The sequence below is a fragment of the Gavia stellata genome, chromosome 14 (genome assembly GCF_030936135.1).
Source record: "Gavia stellata isolate bGavSte3 chromosome 14, bGavSte3.hap2, whole genome shotgun sequence".
NCBI classification, from domain to species: Eukaryota; Metazoa; Chordata; class Aves; order Gaviiformes; family Gaviidae; genus Gavia; species Gavia stellata.
Window position 1 is genome coordinate 14,912,507 of NC_082607.1, and position 22,864 is coordinate 14,935,370.

Genomic DNA, 22,864 nt, shown 5'->3' on the forward strand with positions numbered 1-22,864 from the left:
TGTGCTAAGCCTACAGAACGAGAAGTTTTGTAGTTTAGTAATTTAATTTTGCCTGATATTGAATTTGGAGATTTTATTTTTTCACAACGTTGGCATAAGTGGCTCCAGAAATTAAATGCATTTTGTAATAAATTACATGGATAAGGTCTTGTCATGTGACTACATAATTCACTGTAGTATTTTGTATGAAAAAACATGAATTGATTACATCTGGCAACGTAAAGGAGATGGTGTAATGTATTGTATAAATGTGCACAGTGGAGTGCCTCAGGGTAGGTGCAGTCTTGTTTTGTAACTGTAAATTATAATTCTGCTCTCCTCTTGGTGTGAACCCTAAGTTTCAGAGAAGAAAACAGGCGATTCAAGACATGCTTTTTTGCTTGTGAAGCTCAGGATGGATGGAACAAATTACCAGATTCCCTTAAAGAAGTGCCAGCAGTGAATAGTTTCAAAACACAGTTGCTTATTTACTTGGAGAAATGTTGCCAATGTTTTTTAAATTGCAGAGATGAAATTATATGTTGGTATTAGTAACTTTTGAAAGAATTAGCTTTTTATTACTTATTGTGCCTTTGTTTATATTATACTGTTGTACTGCCAGAATGTTATGTTGTATTTAACAGTTCAATGCATACTTCCTATCTCTTGGGACTCTCATGAAAATTAGATGTGCCATCCCTGGAGATGGTTACCAACGAGTATCGTTTTGAATAAATAAAATCAATGGGATATGGCTGCGCATCTCAGTGGGGATGAGAAGCTGCCAAGACAGGAGGTATTGCGTTGGCCATACTGTCCACAGCAAGACTCTGGTACTGTGTATTGGGCAACAAAGTCATTAGTTTAGTTACCGAGAGTGACAGATGAAGGATGCCTAGCTTTGGAAGTAGGTTTAGTACACGTGTTAACTGAATATCCAGTTCTGGATGCAGTATTAAACAGATAGGATCTCAGCACGGATGAGAATTACTAAGTATGGAGGATCAGGATTTTACCCTCATGACTGCTCTGGTGTTCTTGAAGGGCTCTGTGAAAGACACAGCACCAACCACTGTCTGCCAGCATCCCAGATGAGCGGGACCTCAAGTCTAACCCATTCTTAGGACGCTTAGGGGGGTTGTGCTGCGTGTTCCTGAAAACGCCAAGAATGTGTGAGAAGGTGCTCAAGGGCACAAAACCTGCTTGGGTTGGGATTGAATTGAAGGACTGTCCTGGGCAGTGTGAGCCACATTCAGGAAAGTTTTTGACCATATAATCTTCCTGAGGTGGACCCTGAGGAAAATTATCCTGATCCACCTTGGAGAGAAGTATCCAACCTGTTTCACAGAGGGGCCTTGGGAATGAACTGTTATATGCAGAGTGTGGACCATTTGGGGCCCAGGACCCAGCAGGCAGCTAAACCATTTGACGGGTAGACACACTATTATATAGGCTGTGCTTACTTTTAGGATTGTGTCAGACTTGTTAAATTGGAAGCTTCATTACTCTCCCCCTAAAACAGCCTCTTGAGCTGAGATACCTTCTCACTGTAATGGAGCATTGCTTTTCCTCACATACACAAGATTGGTAAGAGCAATGAGTACATCAATCATGATTTGCTATTTTTTTATTATCTTCTAAATGCTCTAAGCAAAGAATGTGAGTGTTATTAGTTATAAAAGCTACTGTATGAGGAAAATATATTGAAAAGTGTGAGGTATACGGGAGTCAGAGAGTATTGAGAAGCTCAACAGAAAAAGAAAATGTCCATATTGCTATCACTTTCTTTGTGGATTTCCAAATGTTGAAGTAGGAAAGGAAAACATATATTGTAAAGTTTATAGTCAACCCCTATTGATTTCTAAAGCAATTTCTATATTAATTTTCACTGAATATCATTTTTGTCTGTTCTTCCCCTTCTTGTTAATATGCAAAGGACTATTAATTTACCATGGGAGGATATGGAATGCATCCTGTTCCCCATTTGGGCAAAGGGAACTTCCTTGTTGTCACTGGTAAAACCCACAAGGTGAATACTGCGGTTTTAGATTATGGTCAGGGAAATGGTTGCTTTTTGTAGAATAAACTCTAGCTTTTCAATAATAAACTCATGCGTGTGTGCACTGTATTTCCAAATGGCTTTCTCGTAGGCTTTGGTACAGTAGCAAGATAAATTCTAGTATGACAAAGGCATCATTGCAGATGCCGCCACATTGTTCCTCCAAAAATGGGTACTGGCCAGTAGCCACTGGTAATAAAGTTGCTAAAACATTTGCATGAGTAAAAAGTTTCCTGCCTTAACATTCATACCAGGAAAACTGACTTTCTTTTGGAAGCCATCAGGCCATCACTGAAGGTTGGTTGGTTTTTTTTCCCCTTACAGGAAAAAAGATGTGGTATCCCTTTGATGATGAGAATTTTTTCAAGTGCTGAAACGTGATAATCAAATGCATATCCATGAATGTATCTATCATGTCCCTGTCAATACTGACAACATATCAAAATCCCTTCCTCAGGAAGCCTTTGGCCCAGTATAAAGCAGGCCAGATTACTGGTCAGGATATTCCCAACTGCTCGTGCAAATTTTCCATTCCTTCATAAGGAATATGAATGAAAAACAACCCGTAGGTTTATTGCCTTTGTGTTCCTGTAGGCTTTAGTGTCATTTGCTTGTACATGTATATATTTGCTTGTCCATATATATTCATTTTTTCCTTAGCCTTTTCCCCAAAGATGCAACAGGTTGAGATGTTTTTTAATTCATTAGGCATCACACATAAAATGTGACTGCCCCTCATGCATTACTGGCTTCCTAGCAGAGAGAGTTTGATCAGGTTTGTAAAAATGCAGAAACCAGAAAGATACTGTGAAACAAGACACGCTTTTTATTAAGGTTGCATTTATAAATAGTTAATAAAACATTAATAAATCATTAATAGAGGCTTTAATAAATGGTAAATCACTTGGTTATCTTTATTCCATCAAGGCAGTACGTTGCTTAGCACCAGTTGTAACATCAAGTTTGTAATAAGCTTAGAACATCTATTCATCATGTATTAATTTTTTCTGAATACAACTTTAACATACTGTGTAACCAAAAATTGGAGAAAGTTTAAAGCAACAGATTTAGGTAGGAGTTAAAAGGACTGAGACGGGCGGTTGACAGAGAGAACGCCACAGATAAGGTCTCTTTAGCAGCAGTGGCCTCAGCTTGCATTTATTGCTAGCAATGTGTGCAGGGCTGCTCCTCCTCCTGCTCCTCTGGCTGCCCTCTAATGATGTGGGCAAAGTGTCGGTCCTGAAACTGCCTTTGTGGACTCTAATGCCACAGAAGAAAAACACCAGGATTGTTGCTTTCTTCTTCTGCCTTTTTGTGGATCTACTTTCCACAAGAGATGCAGGAAGGGTAGCGTTTGGCCAACAGAGATCTATCAAACTACAGAAGAAGAAAAAAGGGCTGGAAAGGGTCTTAGAAATCTCATCATCTACTACACATCCCTGTCCCAATGCAGGAGTCAATTCTGCCTAAACCATTCCTGACTGATGTGTGCTAATCTGTTCTTAAGTGTGTTCCTCCAAAGATGGAGTCTGCGTAGCTCTCTGAGCAATCTGTTTCAGTGCCGCACGGTCCTTACCATCAGACAGCTTTTTCTTATGTCTAACCGGAATCTTTCTGGCTGCAGTTTAAGTTCATATCCACCATAAAACTGGAGAACAGATTATTCTCTCCTTTAGCAACAGCTCTTTCTGTAATTGAAGACGGTTCTCATGTCTCCCCTCAATTTTCCCAAGGGAAGGAGCATGAGCCCTATATCTTGGGAGACTTCGAATTAGCTCGGGCTAAGCAGTTTAGAGTGCACTGTAGGAAGGGAAGCTGCCTTAGTAGGGACGCAGAGTACACAGTCTAGCTCCTTTTTTCCAAAATGACCTCTTAGAGCCTGGCTCAGTGCTTTTATCTGTATTTAAAAACACTGCACACTTTCTTTTGAACAAGAAGGAAATGATGGAAAAATGAAATACAGAGAAAGGAAATAAATCTTGAAGGCGGCTATCAATTTTAGGGACTGGTTTTGTAAAGCTATTTACCATCTGCCCCATATTCCCTGTACTCAATTCTCTCGCTCTGACCTTTCCCTTAGAAACTTGCAAGTTTAAATCCTTCCCCAGTCCTCTCTTTCCATTTAAATCGTGATTTGGCCTTGTACCTCTGCAGCCCTTAAGAAGTTTGCTTGGAGTATTTGTATTTTTGGTGATTCATTAGATCGTGTCTGCATGTGTCCTTCTTAGTTACTTACCTGAGGGCTTTTATAGCTGAAAAAAGCAGACTTAGCTGAAGAGACGAGCGTGCCTAGCTCTAATAAATAAAGCACATGGAGTCAATTAAAACAATGTTTAAATAATTTTCAGAAAGGAGGATGCTTGATGTTACTACATCAGAGGACCACGGTGACTTTTAAGCCAGCAAACTGTGCAGGTTTACGTTCTCATTTAATCTCCAGGTCTATAAAAAAATGCATGCTTCCATAGCAGTCATCTACCCACTCCAACAGTTAACATGATTTTGGAATTATTTTAAGTCCACACCATGTGAAAATAAATCCTAACTCAATTTTGTGGGATTACTTTGTTTCCATTAAATTCCTCTTTAAAGCATTTCATATGCTTGGTTTTATTATTGTTACTTCCAGGAATTTCTAAATACTTCCAAATTTGGATTGATTAAAGTTTTTCAACTTTTCCTGGAAAAAAAAATGAATGCAATTCCCTGCCTGCTTTCCTAGGTATTTACAAATCAAGATATTTATGTATACATCTTAATGGATGCATACACAACACACACCCTGTCTGTGTGATTCTTTATAGTCATAACATATTAGAAGGTAGATATATCCAATTTCACAAGTTAAACAACATAGAGCTTAGTGAGTACTTAAAGATGAGGGACCTCCAAAAGAGACTGGGGCATAGGAAAGAATGGTGAAGTCACGTGGATGATTAAACAAATGACATCCTTTCTTCTGATTCTCCAAAGTAATGGGCACATGCTCAAGGAACGGAGTAGGAGAGAGTTAAGCAGATGGTCACACCTCTGCAGGATGTGGGGTTGGGGTTTTGACCCTTCACTGAAAACAGTGCAGTGCCACTTTGGCACGTTATTCTGTAGCTCAGTAGTGCTCTGCGTGGGTATAATATGCAGCTGTGTGGTGGTTGGTGTGGGGCTGCTGCCCACACGTTTTGAAGTGACGTTCTTCAGATGAGTAAACTCAAAACTTTCTTTACGATCATTCAAGGTTCTTTGGTCAACAGTGCTGTGGCACCTATCTGTAGGTAGATGTAGGTATGTTTCTTTAAGTAACTATACACTTCCTCACCACTTTCACACACAGTGTTTGTTTCTTAAATACTTGTTTTGCATGTGTGATCCTCTCTGGAATTTTTATCCAATAATTTTTATTACAGTGATAATTGAAGTGAAATGCTTCAATGTAGCTAGCTTGTACCTTTGTAATAGACTTTGATGCTCACAAGGTCACTCTGTAAACACATAGATTGGATAGCCATAACCTCACTGAAGTTGACTTTTGCCTCTGACCTCAGTGGAGTTAGGATTTCTTACCTTGTAATTGAATTTCCTCAAATAATAGCAGACTTATTGTTCCTTTTCCTGCTGTTTTACGTTCAGGTGTCCCCTAACAGGGAGATGATTAGATTTGCTTACACTTCAGCCCAGCAAGTTGGTACGCAGCGGACACTAGATGCATTTTGACAGTGAATATTCTGAAATATTTGCTGGCATCACCTTCCCATGAATCCTAGGCTCTCTGTCCAGCCTTTTATGCGTGGGCAGGAGGAGACCGAGGTCAAGCCTATAATTGCAGTTCTAGAATATGCTTCATTTCTGCCTTCAATCAGGCTGCCTGTCCCTCTTTTAATTATGTGATATAGTCTCTGTTTCATCATTTTGCTATGAAGAGATTTGCCACAAAGCAACCTCTGTGGCATAGGATTTGGCAGAGGCATGCAGGATTTGGATTATATTATCTCAGAGAAAAGTTCACCAGATGCTTAAATCTTTTTCTGCCTTCCTCTGTGCAGAGGTCAAACAATCAATGCAATGTAATAGCGTACTTCTCGTCATTGCACTGAGCTGCCATAGCCTCACCCACCCGGCGGGATGAGTACATCTCACAAGTTGCCTCTTTCCTCCTCATTGCCACTGTTTGGCTTTGTGCAATGAAAACAGGCCCTGAGCTCCACAGGCCAAAACCCAAAAGGTCTTTCAGGAGTGCACCCTCCCCTGTCCCTGGGTCATCTGCACAAGGAACAAGCAAAGCTTGGCCCCGGGCTGCCCTCTCTATAGCTATGTGGCCCTTTAGATAAGCCGCAAGCGTGTCCACGGTGCGCTGCGCTGGCGGAAGTAGAGCGGCAGAGCCCAGCGGGGCCGAGCTGCCGGGCCCACCCTGCCCTCCTGCCTCCGCCAGGACAGGGTGGGGGCTTCTCTCCGTAGTGGTCATTCCTGGGCTCTGTCCCTTGCGGGGCTCAGCCAGACCTTGTGCAGTAGCAGCGTTGCTAAAGGTGGAAATTTGATGGGCTTCAATAAAATACCAGTGCCTAACAGGAGACTGGGGGAAGCTCACATGTCCGCCTGTCCCATTGACTGCGGACCATGTTGCGTAGTTTTCCTTTCCCTCTCCTAACCTCCTGTATGACACGTGATTTGTGAGGGACAACTGGAGACCTGAAACTTGCTGGTTGTATCTTCAGTGAATTATACGTTAGCACCCAGCTGTAGCCACCCAGGCCATGTCTTTAGCCCAAATGCACCCACCACACTGCCCTTTTGACAACAGTTATATTTTCTTTAATCAATTGTATTATGTTTTATTTTTATTTGTGGAGTGTTTGCAGTGGTTCTCGTGTTACCTACCGAAACTTGTGTGTTCATAAGCTTTGTTGTGACTGGCCCTGGGCTTGACCAGTGTCAAGTAACAGCTGGAAAGTTTAGTTTACTGCGGTCAGGATTATGGCCATTGCACACAGAATTTTCTAGATCAGACCCTCTTTTGCTCTTTGTCTCCCATATCTCAAGAAAGAATCCTTTCTGAGCTTTGTAGGCAAAGAAAAACAACCAAGACAAAGATACAACAGATTCCGAGACAAGTATTACTGCCTGTCTGAATATTTATTAAATTAAAAACAAAGATAAGAGAGAACAGAGCAGCATCTACCATAAAACACACTCATTAGAAGGGCATTTACAAGCTCTGCCTAAAACAACACTTTTGCAGTTTTGCTCTCTTACTGATTTTTCCCCCTCCTCTGAACATAAGCCCCAGTCTGCTCCCACCGAGCCTGGTGGGGCGGCGGTTCTAGGCCTCAGTATGAAAAAGCAGGGTGTGCACTGTCTCTTCTGCTTGTATTTCATTGCCATGGGCACCCAGGGGATTTCTTTGAAGATAGTTGGAACATGCTTGTACAAATGATGAATTAACAGACTGATACAGAAAATGGGCGTGTTGCTTGGATGGTCTGGTAGCCAGGTCTTCACCAAAGACTTGGATTTCCTAGTTAAGTACGGGCTTTCTGTGTAACCCTGTGCAAATCACCTAATCTCTCAGTCCCCCATTTCAAAATGGAATCGATAGTGCTCTGATGCTGTGACATTGCATACCACAGTAAGTGCCTATGGCCAGTGCTATGAGAAGATGCTTTGGTGCGTAAGACACTGTCCCCACTCTCTTCTACACCAGGCATTCATGCTGCAAGCCCACTCCAGCTTTTTCTAGACCTGCCTCTGGTTTATTTTGCCACTATGCAATCTTGAGTAGGGTTGCATTTTGCCACCATGCAATCCTCTATAGGGTTGCATCCAGTACGATATAGAAGGGATCTCCTTCCTGCTTGGGCTTTGCAGGTAAAACACGGTTCTATACCTATGACAATGGCTTCATTCATACAGCTTGGTGGCTGTCCACAGAGGTGGAGTCAGCTGCCACCTGATGAACACACAGATGGTCAAAATTTTCAAGAGTAAAAGCTGTCCTCACCCTTGTTCCCAGGAAGTGCTGCCTGTTGAGTAGTTAAGGTGTTCATCCACCACATAAGGATGGGTAGTGATGCTTCCTTAAGCAATTGCATCTCCAGGCTCGGAGGAGAATACATGATAATTTTTTCCTCTCTTTCTTCTTTATGTACCTGAATTTGTTTTCAAAAACATGGTTTTTTTTCCTCCCTAGGAGATGACCCATTCCTGGCCGCCTCCTCTTACTGCTATTCACACTCCTGGAAAGGCTGAGCAGACCAAGTTTTCTATCCCAAGCAAGGTACAAGTAGGCTATTACTGGTGACCTGATTAACATTCTCTTCTGTTGAGTGTTCTTTGCTGGAGAGTTCATTCTTGTAATTGGTTCCATTTTCAAATATTTCTAAGACTAGTTTTAGTTGGAAATTCCCAATCGGACTGTTATTACTAGTAGGACTGCTTATTTAAAGCTGCAGAAGCTACAGTGAAGGCAAAGTGGACTTTATCTCTGTTGTTGTAAGAGTCTTTCTACATCAGATACAATATATTTTATGTGTTTATTTTTCTTCCATTATTATTTGTGCAATGCAATGGCTGAAATGGTCATTTGTTCATTCTTAGTGATTGATGGCATGATGAGGTTTAGGCTGCGTGGCCAAATTACAGCGACTTAAAATGTTCCTGCATGTGAACAGTGCTATGGCATCTGTCTGTGTGCACACTCCAAGGGCACACGAATTTGCGCAGTGCGATCCTCAGTATTGGCCTTGTTAAAAGCACGCACTGAGCACTTGCCATGTCACAAGCATATGCCTGGAGAGTACCTGCAGTTCACCTAACACGCAGTGAATCGTTAAGTTGTATGATTTGTATACGCCTTTAGCCCAAATTCTCTGTTGCCTTCTAGCTATGATTCTGGTAGCACTGTTAGAGATCGAGCTCGTACCCAGGGCAATTATTGCCAGAGGTATCTTTTGCTGGGACCTGAACAACTGTGAGCTGATGATGTTTGGGGAAGGGGAGAACTTCCCCAGGGTGGGAAATCTACATCAGTCTGACATGGAGCTACGTAGAAGTTTCTAAAGGCAGGACCTTGGAAGATAGCTTATAAAACTGGTACAGCTTGATATTATGGTTCAAGCAATCATATCCTGTTTTAGAAGCTGGAATGTGATTTTCCTCTTACTGATTTTATCTGTTTGGCAGATATTCCCCTGTCTGAAATGCAGCTGCCATACTTAATTGGAAATCATATGAAATTAGCAGTATCTGTGGCTCCTTAAAAAAACAAAGCCAGTGCCCAGAGTGCCTTATTTTAATGGAATGTGATTGTTACTGCTTTAGCACTGCCATTGTCGCTGCAGTTAACTGCTGCAACATTAAGCATCAGAAGTCGTAATCATACAAGAGTATAATCCTCATTGCAAATTAGGTTAAATTCGGTTGAACCTATTTAAGTGAAAGTGGAGTCTGACCTGTGTGAATCCAGTGAGAATAGAGGCTTTTGGCCACTGGAAGCTGTATTTTTTTAGCTTATACCATCTCTTAATTTAGCGCTCTGTTTTTGATGGGCCCTACACAAATTGGTGTAAGTCCTGCAGACTGCCGCTATCTCCATTGGCAGCAGTATAAGCATAGGTTCAGAGAAGCTAAAATTTTGGCTTGTTTTTCTGTTTCTATTAAGTTTGCTTTGAACTTTTAAGATCCACATCAAAGTTAATTTCTAGGCATGCTGAATGTCGATCCTAAAATTCTTGACCATATCCCTTCAATACAAAATATAAATTAAACTCTTTTTTTTTGAGCTAGCATTTCAGGAAATAGTCAAGCACATAAATGTTTCCAAGTTTGCTAGTTTTACTTTAAAAAATACAACAGAAACGTCTCTTCAGAACATCCCATTAAATCAATTATAGCTAGCCAAATTCTAGATCTTAGACATAATGTGGCTAGATTGTGCAGCCATATAAATCAGAGAAGGGCACTATTAGAAGTTCTCAATTTAACTATTAAAAAAAAAGTATCCTCATGAGAAACATATATAAAAAAGTGTGATAAAAAAGGTGGAGCTTATCAGAACAATTTATCCCTTTGCCATTCAAATTTAAAGTGCCCTGTTTACTCTTAGGGCATGATTTACTTCACAAGAGACTGACTGACAGCACGGTATAATATTAGGAACTAATAATGCCCTAAGAGAAAATGCAGTGAGGGCTTTAATGACTTTAACATCCTACAGAACTAACACTTCCAGCAAAGTAGTGCCTGGCTGTAAGATGAGGTTGTAAATAACACCTTAATTTCAAATGATCAAACTCTGCTTGGAAGGAAAGCTGATTACAATCACTGTGGACTATAAAGCCTAGAGAAAAACTAAGCAAGAATCACAGAATCACAGAATCACTAAGGTTGGAAAAGACCTGTAGGATCACCAAGTCCAACAAACACCACTATGCCCACTAAACCATGTCCCACAATGCCTCGTCCACACGTTCCTTGAACACCTCCAGTGATGGTGACTCCACCACTTCCCTGGGCAGCTTATTCCAGTGTCTCACCACTCTCTCAGGAAAGAAAGAAAACACTGTGACGTTAAGGAAGCAGCTTAGTTATTGTGAGCCAACAAGAATCCTGGCATTAGCATGCTCAGTGTTACAAGCCAGATTCTTTGCTGGTTTAAAGTTGTTGTACTTCCATTGATTTCATTGGATTTGCACCAGTTTCCATCAGGTGAAGATCCGCCTCCTGTGTCTTTATCAAATCCTGTGTGTCACAGTCCAAATAAAAACAGTGGCTATCAATAAAAGGTTACTGTATTTCCAAGCAGTGAGATCAAAAAAAGAAAGGCTGTGGTGCTGAATTTAATGCATAGTTGCATTCACGCTGTGGTCTAAATTGTACATCATAGATGGCTCATACACACATCCATGGCCAAGCCTGGAAAAGGCTAGGACCACTGCGAGTGTAAATCTGTGCAGTGTCTCCGTAAAGGGGGGATGTAGATTTACAGCAGCTGAGGACAAGCTCTTGTCTGAACTGTGACAGGGTCCCTCAGTGGTGCTCTGTTTCCACAGTTAATGTTTTTTTAAACTAATGTCACTGGTGCTGCCTTAACAATCACATGATCCCTTCCCTGTACCATTTCCTTCCCTGTTTGTGTAATGCCAGTGTCCTTAATCTAGCAAGCTAAGATAGATCTTACCTTCTTCATCTTATTTAACTAATGCTGACATTTTGTGTGTTCTTCTTTGTAGGACTCCCAACATCTGACCTCAGGATACAATGTACAAAGTAGGTCTTTATCATCCTAGTCCTAACAGTCAGGGTTGGGTTTTTCGTTTTTTCCTGCTTAACATCATTAAAACAGAGGCTAAAAAATTAATTTTTATGGTGCTAAAGCAGATCAGTTCCATTTTTTATGACATGTTATGCATTGTGGCATGTTGTGAAACCAAGTATAATTAGATGGGCTGACAGCTTTGGGTGCATTTTAATTCTACAGTAATCTTTTGACATTTGAAAATGTGTTTCCTTTGTTTGCAGAGTGGAGTGATCCAGCAGGGAAAGTTGCAACTAAGTCAGTGCCACAGAAGTCGTAAGTATTATTATTTCCAGCTTTAAATCTCATTTTAAATTTATCATAAAGAATGAGCTTACTTCTCCAAAGGTAACTAAAATCTAGCTCTGCTCATAATCTTGTCCTGGTGTTCAGGTGTTCTCAGTAGTCCTTAAAAATTAGCCATAAACTAGTTTTATGTTTTCAGTGCTTATTACTGTTTCTTCTTTTTAAGCATTAGCTAACAGAGGTATGTGTGAAAGATGAGTTTATTAAGCAGAAATAATGCTGATTTTAGTTGTACAGCCTGCCAAAATTAAATCACGTTTATGCTTCCCTCATCAGATACTAAGCCTCTTACAACAGAAAATGCAACTCAATGAACAGATGATGCAGGAATTTTAACATTCATACAGTGAGAGAGAGTAAAACACATCATACGGAATGATTCTACTAGCTGGTGTTGAAAAGCTGGTCTTGAGTTTCACACACTTTGAAACAGCTGAAAATCACAGATGATCTATAAATACGACAGTTGAAAAATGTGGAAGAGCTAATTCTCCATTGTGTTAAACCATTTTTCTTTGGTGCTTCTCTGGTGTAAGGCTGCAATAATGTAGCAGTGAGTTGAGACTGAACTGGTTTTTTACTTTTACCCCAGGATCTCAAAGTAATTTGCAAACAGGAATTAAATAATAACTTTGAAAAGTAGGTTGTTGTTTTTACACTTACGAAAATGTGTGGGTCTGATTTCAGTTCAGAGCTGCTATTTTTTTTAGTGTTCAAGTGTTTAAAACTACTGAATGCAGAACTGCACTAGCTTAACTGACATTTGTGTAAATACAATATGTTCATTTAAAATTACTTCAAAATTATTCTAGTTGTTCCCCTTAATCTATTAAGGATGCAATTTTAAGTAAATCCCTATAGGAGAAGATAAATCAATGTGGAGATACCTACATAGTTTTTAAAATTAATTTAAATATATTGATTCTTAGTGCAAGTTTGTGTACAGGAGAGGACTTGGCGGAGTTCAGTGATTTGTCTGTGACCATGTAAGAGAGGCAGGGCTAGACAAGATGTGGGTGCCAAATCCATTGATGTACTCACCAGGCTCTGAAGGTCCAGTTCTTTACTCATAAACTCAAGTCATGGAAGTACTCATTCAAATAAAGTTTGTTGAGTAAAGCTTTACAAAATATGGTTAAACAACTAATTCAATTGTAAAGTGAAATGGTTTTTTCATCAGATTAAATGAGAATTGCATAGGAATGCTAATGATAAATAGATTCATTTGCATGAATAGCATTTGTTTATGAAGCTTAGTAACAAATCAGTTTTTGCCTTTTGCTATTTGATTTCCAGTAATGGCTTGGGTTTTTTAAAGAATCTAGCCAACTATACCCAGTGTTCTTGTAACAGAATGGGTGCATTCATGTTTCAGAACATCTAAGTGATCCAAACCTAACATCAAGCACATTTTGTAGCAAAAAAAAGTAAAAAAATATTATTACATCTTAAAATTATTTTTTTCCTAAAGCGAGTGTATTTGGATTCCACTGTGAAAAATATTTTAGTAAGTATACCATAAAATACAATATTTCACTAGTTTGTAACCAACAGTAATAGACTTGTCAATCATGGTTTATAGTTATAAGCTGAATTTCAAAAGAACAGTGCTTCAGAGCTCGGTGGTATATAGTCCATTTAATGGGACCAAAGCTCTCTATAGGAAGCCTGATATAAAACCTGAAGACACTGAGTACATTTTATGAACCGGTTGCTCTCTGTTCTGCTGCTTGATCTAAAGTTCCAGTACTATCAATCAGATTTCTGCTGCAATGAACTGCCTTCTTATGGTAGGTGATAGATTTTACACATGAGAGATCAGAGCTGCAATAAAGCTACTTTTATTTTTAGCTTCCAAATGAAGATCAGCTAACCCATTACTATCACTTTTTCTCTTTTACTGCAGAAAAATTGTTAAGGCAGCTTCTAAGAATTTCCATAGGGCTTTGGGAGGTTAGAAGGCAGTCCACTGTGAGACTTGGTATTACGAGGCCAATTTGTTTCTTTAGATCTGTGTGTGCAGTTACCACCACTTTCACTGGGAATTACAGTACTTGAGGACATAATGAAATTAAAGCAGGGAGTGGGGCAGAAAGACATAGTGGTATCAAGTAGAGCTGGATGGTGTGATCCAAATAAACCCTGATAGATTGACAGCTCCTGTAGTCATCATGTATTTTAATAATATAGTATTTATTAGATTGCAGTTGTATGAAGAAGGATTTAATCTTTCTAACATTGGTCAGTTTCAGCGATATTGGAGTGTATGAGTGAAATTACAGTCCAACTTATCCCCAGTAACATTTGTTGCTACACTGTCAACCACACAGCATGATCTTACTGACTTAAGAACTGTATCCCCCACCAATTCCTTATATATTTTGTCAATGGGATCTGTTATCTGTATTTCAGTTTGATCAAATCTGACCGAATTTTGGTTTGTTCATCTGTATGCTGTGTTAGAGACCTTTTAACCTGGACATGTGCTTGCATTCACCATATCACTGAGTTATACCATGACTAGTTGAGCAATGCACGCAGAACAAAGGTACTTTACCTTCATGATGCTGTATTCTGCTCCAGCAGCCAAGCTGCCTGTATGTCATTACAAAATTCAGGCGCAGAAACATCGGCATCATGGAAGATCAGACCAAAGGGATGTGTGATCTTTGCAAGATAATCTTTCAGGTGTGTGCTTCTAGGGGGAAGAATGTAGGCAATATACTGCAAGATGGATTAATTGACCAATGTCTTGCTTTTGCAGGGGGATGCAAGATGCATGACTTCTTGTCTAAGTAAAGGTTTCTGAAATATGAATTTCATCCTTTTTATACTATTTCAATGTACTTTATAACATCCACATGCTGGAGAAGCCCAATCCCCAATGCTTTGCAGCAGGTAAAATAGAAGATAGAGTAGTAGGGATTGGGTCTAAATTCTGCACCTATGTTGTACATGAGTACGTGTATCAGAGAATCACTAAGGTTGGAAAAGACCTGTAAGATCATCAAGTCCAAAAATCAACCCAGCACCACCATGCCCACTAAACCGTGTCCCACAATGCCACGTCTTCACATTCCTTGAACACCTCCAGTGATGGTGACTCCACCACCTCCCTGGGCAGCTTATTCCAGTGTCTCACCACTCTCAGTAAAGGAATTTTTCGTAATATCCAGCCTAAACCTCCCCTGGCGCAACTTGAGGCCATTTCCTCTCCTTCTATCGCTAGGTACATGGGAGAAGAGACCAACACCCACCTCACCACAACCCCCCTTCAGGTACTTGTAGAGAGCGATAAGGTCTCCCCTGAGCCTCCTCTTCTCCAGACTGAACAACCCCAGTTCCCTCAGCCGCTCCTCATAAGACTTGTGCTCCAGACCCCTCACCAGTTTTGTTGCTCTTGTCTGGACATGCTCCAGCACCTCAGTGTCCTTCTTGTAGTGAGGGGCCCAAGACTGAACACAGGATTCGAGGTGCGGCCTCACCAGCGCCAAGTACAGGGGCACGATCACCTCCCTGCTCCTGCTGGCCACACTGTTCCTGATACAAGCCAGGATGCTGTTGGCCTTCTTGGCCACCTGGGCACACTGCTGGCTCATATTCAGCCGGCTGTCAACCAACACCCCCAGGTCCTTTTCTGCAGGGCAGCTTTCCAGCTACTCATCCCCCAGCCTGTAGCATTGCATGGGGTTCTTGTGACCCAAGTGCAGGACCCGGCACTTGGCCTTGTTGAACCTCATACAGTTGGCCTCGGCCCATGGATCCAGCCTGTCCAGATCCCTCTGCAGAGCCTTCCTACCCTCGAGCAGATCAACACTCCCTCCCAACTTGGTGTCGTCTGCAAACTTGCTGAGGGTGCACTCATGTAACTAACCTCAGATCCTGATTTCTACTCAAAAATCTTGAAAATGGAATTTTGAACACTGATGTGTGCGTGTGTTTGTGTGTACCATGGTGAATTTTTATAGCTGAAATCAGGCTATGTAAAACTACAGCACTTGGCTTCCCTTTTTTTACATTTCAAATTCACTGTAAATCTCCACTGGGTATTGTGCAGTCAGTTTTCAGCCAGTCTACTCTGATTAGTTTATTATGAAGCATAGTAAGCAGGAACAGATAAGGTGCAACCACTTGCACTGAGAAGGATTTTCTGTCAACTTCCATGAATTTGAGGGTACGAACTCAGCTCACGACTTAGGTTTCTGTTATATAATTACCATTGCAAGTATGTCATCCTCAAACATCCAGTCCTTTTGTTCTGTTTTGGTTGTTAGCATTTGGCCTCTGTCCAGTTGGAAACTACCCAGAAGCTTTTTAATCAAGCACATCCTGTGTTTCGAAATCATACTGCAGAGTAGTCTTGGGTAGTTTCCATAAAAGCCTAGCTAAAAAGAAGAATGTAATCATAATGGTATTCTTCCCCTGTCATAAAATTACTTCCTATACTTACTGTATTAATACGGTATTAAAAGGTCCTTCTCATGGGCTCAGTGAACTACCGGAAACCATTTAAAAGTTAGAGCAGCAAATTTTTATGGATCAGTCAAAACCAACTTATTTTATCTTCACAGAGTTTTTGTTATCCATCATACTTAATGATACACAACCTGTGGGGGGCTAGAGAAAAGCTAAACACAGTGGGCTCAAAAACAAAACAAGCAGCTGAAAGTCTTTATGTGATATTTCAGCAAGGATTTTTCAAAGGGAGCTCACCACTGGTTTCAGTTGGGCCAGGATTTCACTTCACGGTTCTAAAAAAATTTCAGAAAATACCAGTACTTTTCTAATCCCAAACATTATCATAGTACTTGATGGAAGCCTATTTGAAAATGGAAATGTGCTTCTTGACATCTAACTACTTTTTGTAAGTATCTAATGGCTTTTTGGAAGTTCTCCACTGTGTCAGGGACAGCCACCTGGGAGCATGGAAAACAAAATTTGGCAGCATGTTCAAGCTATGAATTAAAGGTAATTCACAGCTTGAAATGAACCAGCATGAGGTCCTTATGAAGAGTAATCTGACATCAAGAGGATTTTACACCAAGGATTGTATATTGGATAATGCGACAAGTAATGTTGTTATTCAGAACGTTCAAATCAAGAAGCACTGATGAATTCTTAACCTTGAAAGGAATCAGTTTTAAAAAACTGGGTTTCATTCAATTTTGATACATCATTTCCAGTTCAATCACATGAACCAAAAATGTAAAGTTCATTTCCAACTGGAATAGGAAGAATGTTTCTACTTAGGTATCCGACTCTATCTGAGTTCCAGTCACAATCCAGCCCAGGTGTAATACACTGAAGAAGCTGAAATTTTAGTATATCTAATTACAGTTTTTAATCGATCACGTTAAAGCATAAGAGCATCAATTGATCCCACAGTGTTGATAGCCTGCTTTCTCTTATGGCATACATTCATTTTCACTTAGCAAGTGTGGCAAGCTTTAGTCATTAGAGTAAGTACTGCCTGTTTGTTAGAAGTAGAAAGTTCCAAAGATATTCCCTCTGGGTAAACTGGGAAAGTCATGAATGCAAGGGACTTACATTGCCATGTACAAATTATGATAAGTGAAACAACAGTGGCATGTAATTGGAACTCCATTAATCTTTAGAGAGCTCCAGTGCACTTTATTAAAGGGACAAATAGCAAATGAAAATAGAAGGGTCTGTTTTGATGTCATTCATCTTTCATATTTACTGTTTTGTTAGTTAGAAGTTTGCTCTGCATCCTTTTGCCTCATAAGTTCTTGGGTTTGGAGCAATGACAGTCAGTCAAGACTGTATCATTTTGTTCCTCACTGCCGCAGGCTTTCCCTTTTCAGCAAAGTACTAAGTAATTGGGACTAAAACATACAAGCATTTCCTATGGACAGCTGCCTATAGAAGCAAACTTGCAAAATATTTCAGCTGCTGTGAATGAAATACGTTAAAATCCAGTGTCATAATTAAAAGCCCTGTATCCTTGAAGATAAGCCCATTATTCAAAATAATTTCTAAATTAGACTTTTAATTTGTTTTCATTATTCAGCTGGCTCACATACAGTTTAACCTCCCTGTCAAACTAAAGTTATTTCCTAATACATTCTTTTCCATGATCTCTTTCTCCTGACATGTTTATAAATCAGTTTAAAAGATTGTGGGAACAGAACTAAATTAATTCTCCTGTATTTTGCTGATCAATGTTGAATAATTTTTCTTGACTATTAGAGACTTACATAATTACTGCCTTTAAGAATGCCTGAAACAAGCTAACCAACTGCATTCTTGCCAGCGTTGCTGCTTGCAACTCAAGTGAGCACTGAACCATTTGAATTTCCTCTGATACTGTATAACCCCCATTAAAAATTCAACGTTTATTTGCCCTGACTAACGAGTAGCAGTTGAAATACTTTGTTCTCAAGTAGGATGCGCTACTGCATCACTGTCAAATGTATGCAACCACTGAACTGCTACCACTGAAGTGTCAGTATTAATAGAGACAGGTAAACGACCCACATTAACATGTTTGGATTTGGGATGTATTTCCCTGTCTGCTACGTATCAGTTCCCATTTTGGAAACTGGTTAGACTGCAAATCTGCCACAGGTTTCCCTGTATTTAAAGAACTTTTCCACAGGAAGCAGCATATGTTGTGCCTTCATGGCTTAAGGCCAGTCTCAAACCGACCTCCCAGTTTACATTTCTGTGGGATGGAATCACTTCCGAACTTCAGTGCAACTTCAAACATTCATTTTGAAAAACAAATGTACTCAGTAAGTCTGAAAATGTAAATCGGGGTAGAGCACCACACTCAGTACCTCTCCCACCCATTTGTTTTGTGAGCGGCATGCTTGTTGATAAAATGCATATAAACTAACTTCTTGCTTTGCTTTCTGGCCACCATAATTTGGACATCGTTCTGCTCCTTTTTGTCTTAAGTCTGACCTGTCAGTAAATTTCAGGTTCAGAACCAAGCCATTTCTCTCTCTGGCTTTTTCTCCCTGATACTCCTTGCTCTGGTCCTTTTCATTCTTATTGTCGTATCTTACTGGCTGCGTAGACTTCAGTAGCATGAGACAAACTGAAAAAATTGTCACCCAGATTCATCTGCACCATGCTGCAAAATGGTCATAATCAGAAGTGGGTGATAAGCTTGAAAGAAGAATGGATTTTGCCAGGAAGCTTGGCATTCGTAATACCAGAGAGGGTGTGAAACTTCCAATTTGTGTCCTAAATATCCTAGGTGAGACTAATAGCCACTTTTGTTAATATCACAACTTAATCCTTTGCATCTTTCCTCTGAATCCCTCTGACAACTCTAGTAATCCACCACATTTTTCTCAGCTTTACACTCTCCATCCAGAGGAACTGGAACTTATATTGCTACCATTATCCTTTGGGCTGAGGGCTCAGCAGGCCTCCAAAGCCTGTCAATTTTCTGGCCGGAGGGCTTACTTTTTATGAAGTGAAGTTCTCACGACACCCCATGGGGCTAGGCCACGCTCACTGCATTATCCTCTGTCTTGGATAGCCCTTGGAGCCACAGATCCAGAATAGCTTTACCTTACAAATACATCCTCCCAAACAGTGAAAAAGGAAAATATTCCCCACTGCTGGGCTACTTACTGTTCTAAATTTGTGCAGGAAGAAGTGCTTCCCTCACTTGTGTCCATGCATCTCGGAAAAATGCATTTTGAGACTTGGCTTCCTGGGAAAATGATGTAGCCCTGGAGGAGGAGGAGGGAGATGTCCGTAGCCTTACTCCAGCAGGTGCAAACCAATCGTTTAATTAAAATCCATGTTACGGAAAACACAGGAGGGGGCCTAGAAAATTGGCAAATAAAAAGTTATTTCCTGATTTCCACAGGAGCTTTTTATCCTTCCAGATAAAAATAGTAAACAAAATCTGAAGGTAGTTTAGCTTTCAGGAAATTGTCCCTTATTGGAAAGTCTTGTTTAGTTGAAATGCTTCACAAAAAGATCTTTACAGGTTCTGAAAGAAAGATGTTGACTCGTCTACCTCATATTGACAAGAAAGACTTAAATGCAGCTGTCAGGCTCATCTGAGTCTGCAAAAGTAGTAAGTATCTCCAGTAAGGAGGGGATTGCTTTCACAGCTCTTCCCCTGTTAGACTCTACTGAAGTATTTGCTTTTTTGGGTATCCCTGATAAGTTGCATGCACGTAACTGTGTTTTAAGGACATATATGTGCTTTTCTGCAGAGAGAGAGGAATGCGAATCAGTGCTGCCCATATTTGATTTAGCATGAATTTCAATAGTTCCAGACAAATTTGAAAGCCTATACAAATCTTACAGCTTCAAGTCTGGCTGTGTGCTAGACTGGAATTTTTTGTTAGGTCAGACCTTTATCTCAGCTTCTTTTTGTGGCTCTTTATGGGGAGATTGAAGAGGAACTGAAACTGGTGACCTGTCTTGACCTTTAGTACTGGATTAAAATTCCAGCTTGCTGCCATGGCAACGGGGCCTTGAAAATTAGATCCTGACAGAAGCAGGGAGAAACTTAAAACTGCAACTGCTGCACTGAACTGAAGAAAGGTTGCTTACAATTGTCAGTGACAGGCTCTTAATTGAAATAATCTGCCTTTCCCTGTGCTTAAAAAAAAAAAGGAAGAGAGAAATGAAAAAAAAAAAAAACCAAACCAGAAAACTGTGTCTTGATTTTTTTTTTTTTAGGCAAAAATCTGTTGCAATTCAAAGTAAAGCACATGCTGCAGAATCCAGCACAGACTCTGATATTAGAGGTGGCAGCAAGCGAACCTGCATGGTGAGAAGGGAGCCAGACATGCACTCGCAAAGGCCTAAACCACCCAGACCAGACTGGTGGCAGGACCCAGACAGTGGCCAGTGTTAAATCACAGGTTAACTTTTTTTTTTTCTCCTTTAACCTGACACCAGGGATCAAAAGAGACATCATAGTGTCGTGTCTGACTCCCAGGTTCCATGCAATTATCTCTTCTGTGGATAAACATAAGCTAGATAGTGCTATTTCAGATCAAGTGTGATAAAAGTTACTCATTTTCCAATCTAATCAATGCAACAGTCAGAAGGAGATAATAGTGCGAGCCTTTCACTGCTAACGGAGGTTAAGTTGGTTTTTTCCCCGTGGAGAGCAGAATGCAGTTGTAACCTGAAGGCAGAAGGTGCTGAGGGTCACATAAAGGATTTTGTACTCTTTTCCAATTTATCCAGGAATCCCCCTCATCCCAAAATCAAATAACAACACCATCTCATGTTAACCTGTGGCTTTCCCCAAACACCTGCGGGTGCTCTGAGGGCCCTGCTCCCCTTCCCAAGGCAAGGAAGGACCAGAATGACCCCCCCATCACACAGGGGGGTGCTGCCTCCTAGCAGCCACTAGCCCCCCTTTCTAAAGTCTCTGTAGGGGTTGCTGTCTTCTTCACAAAAAAAAAAAATCATAGAAATGTATAGATTTTACATATCAGATAAAGGAGGTTTCTTAATGGACAAATAGATACCATTGAATTGGATTAGATGCTCTGTACAACTAGATAACTGCTGCAGAATCGGATTGATTTGTAGGTACTATATGTAGCTAGATGAAAGTTTAACAACTGTAGGTAGATGGCATTAAATTTTTGGAAGAGAGAGTTCTGTCAAGGCTTAATGTCCAAACTTACTGCAAAATCCTAAGACCACGTTTGGAGTTTGAGTTCAAGTAGAAGGTGTGCATAGAAAAATGCTGCCTTTAGTTTTCTTTAGACTGTACTACCAAAGTATTGGATTTGTTATGTATTGGTGTATTGTATAATTATAGGATCAGAGGAAATATTATGGATGTTCACACACACAATATTTTGGGTAATGTGTTTTGTATCATTCACTGCACAGTGTAGAGATAATGTTTGTCACTAATACTGTCCATTATCAAGGGCAAGTAAGCACTAAGCAAGTGCCAGTTGCATTGAAGTAATGCATTGTATTGTCTTAACAAAACACTGATTTCTGGAGTAGACGACTTGATCACACGGCAGAAAAGTGAGTGAGTAGATGAGCAGTTTTCTAACAAAGGAAAACAAAATCCACTTAACATTTCTCAGGCTCTGAGTTACATGCTTCACTAATGTCAGACAGTTAAAAATAGAGGCCATTACTGGAAATTTCAAGTGTCACATTAATTCCTAGATTAAGTTAGTTATTTCAGAGGAGTTGCTGTCAGAGGTGAATTTGGCCCATCCTGTTGTACACTTGCCACTGTTACCATTTCCTGCAAAGCACCACTAATTCTGCCTTGATTGCTGTCAGACTGGACTATGGAGCCCTGGAGTATCTGGCCATAAACTTGTGTTTTGCTGGGAGGGAAGGTAAAGAAGCATTTAAATAGGTTTTTAAAATAAGCATGAAATCTCTGAAGATGTACTGTTGTAGTGCATGCTGTATATCAAAATATATAAGCATCTAGTTGTAACAATGGCTTTGTAAACACATTACTGAGCAAACTATGAAAAGTAATCCACCAAGGGGCTGTTTCCCTAACTCATAAGCACTAAGTTAAGAGACCAGTGCCATAAAGTAGATATGTGCTGTTAAAAAATACTTCCTTTTATGTGAGATTATTTTGTGTTAAGCCCAATAGATGATTCCTTTTTTATTTTTAGATGCATATCTTTTAATGCTTGGAAATATTTGTGTTTAAGGCAAAAGTCAGCCATCCTCAGAAAAGCCATGAATAATTCATTAATATGTGAACATGGGGCAAACAATGCTTAAGGGTGGCATGAAAGTGCCCACACGCACCTCACGTGGGCAGAGTGCAGCAGTGTCATGCAGTCCTCCTACAGCTATCCGCTAGATTTTGTGGAATTACCATATTGCAACGTATAATGAGAAAAGCCTTCAGCACTGCCATTCCTTTCAGCAGCCTGCAGGCATGGCCTGAGGGGCGGGTGGAACCCACCTCCCCGGGCCCTGCGGTGGCTGGGTGAGCTTGCAGGTGCTCCAGGGCAGCCGCAGCGCAGCGGGGCTGGAGGCTGCTTACCTAGGAGGAGCACAGTGTCTTATAGCCATTTTGGAGGCCACAGTTTCCAACTAATCTTGGCACAGCTGTCAATCACATGTGCATATCACTTGCCTCCATGTCCCCACCCCAAACCAGTTCGGAGCAGCCTGCTGCAAAATAGAAAAGGCATGAGGTAAACCATGCCATGGTATGAATAGTTCTGATCTTGTGTTGGCATCTTGCCTGGCTGGGGAGCCTTCCCACCATTCAGCGTTCA

At 40.5% G+C, this 22,864-nt stretch overlaps 1 protein-coding gene across 1 annotated transcript in view; it reads left to right on the forward strand.

The window, feature by feature from the left end:
- AFF2 (ALF transcription elongation factor 2) overlaps positions 1-22,864 on the forward strand; it is a 336,845-nt gene that overhangs the window by 196,324 nt on the left and 117,657 nt on the right. The window contains exons 5-7 of the mRNA XM_059824576.1: positions 8,217-8,303; positions 11,257-11,293; positions 11,546-11,597. Coding sequence (XP_059680559.1) covers positions 8,217-8,303; positions 11,257-11,293; positions 11,546-11,597 — 176 coding nt within the window. The remainder of the gene's footprint in view (positions 1-8,216; positions 8,304-11,256; positions 11,294-11,545; positions 11,598-22,864) is intronic.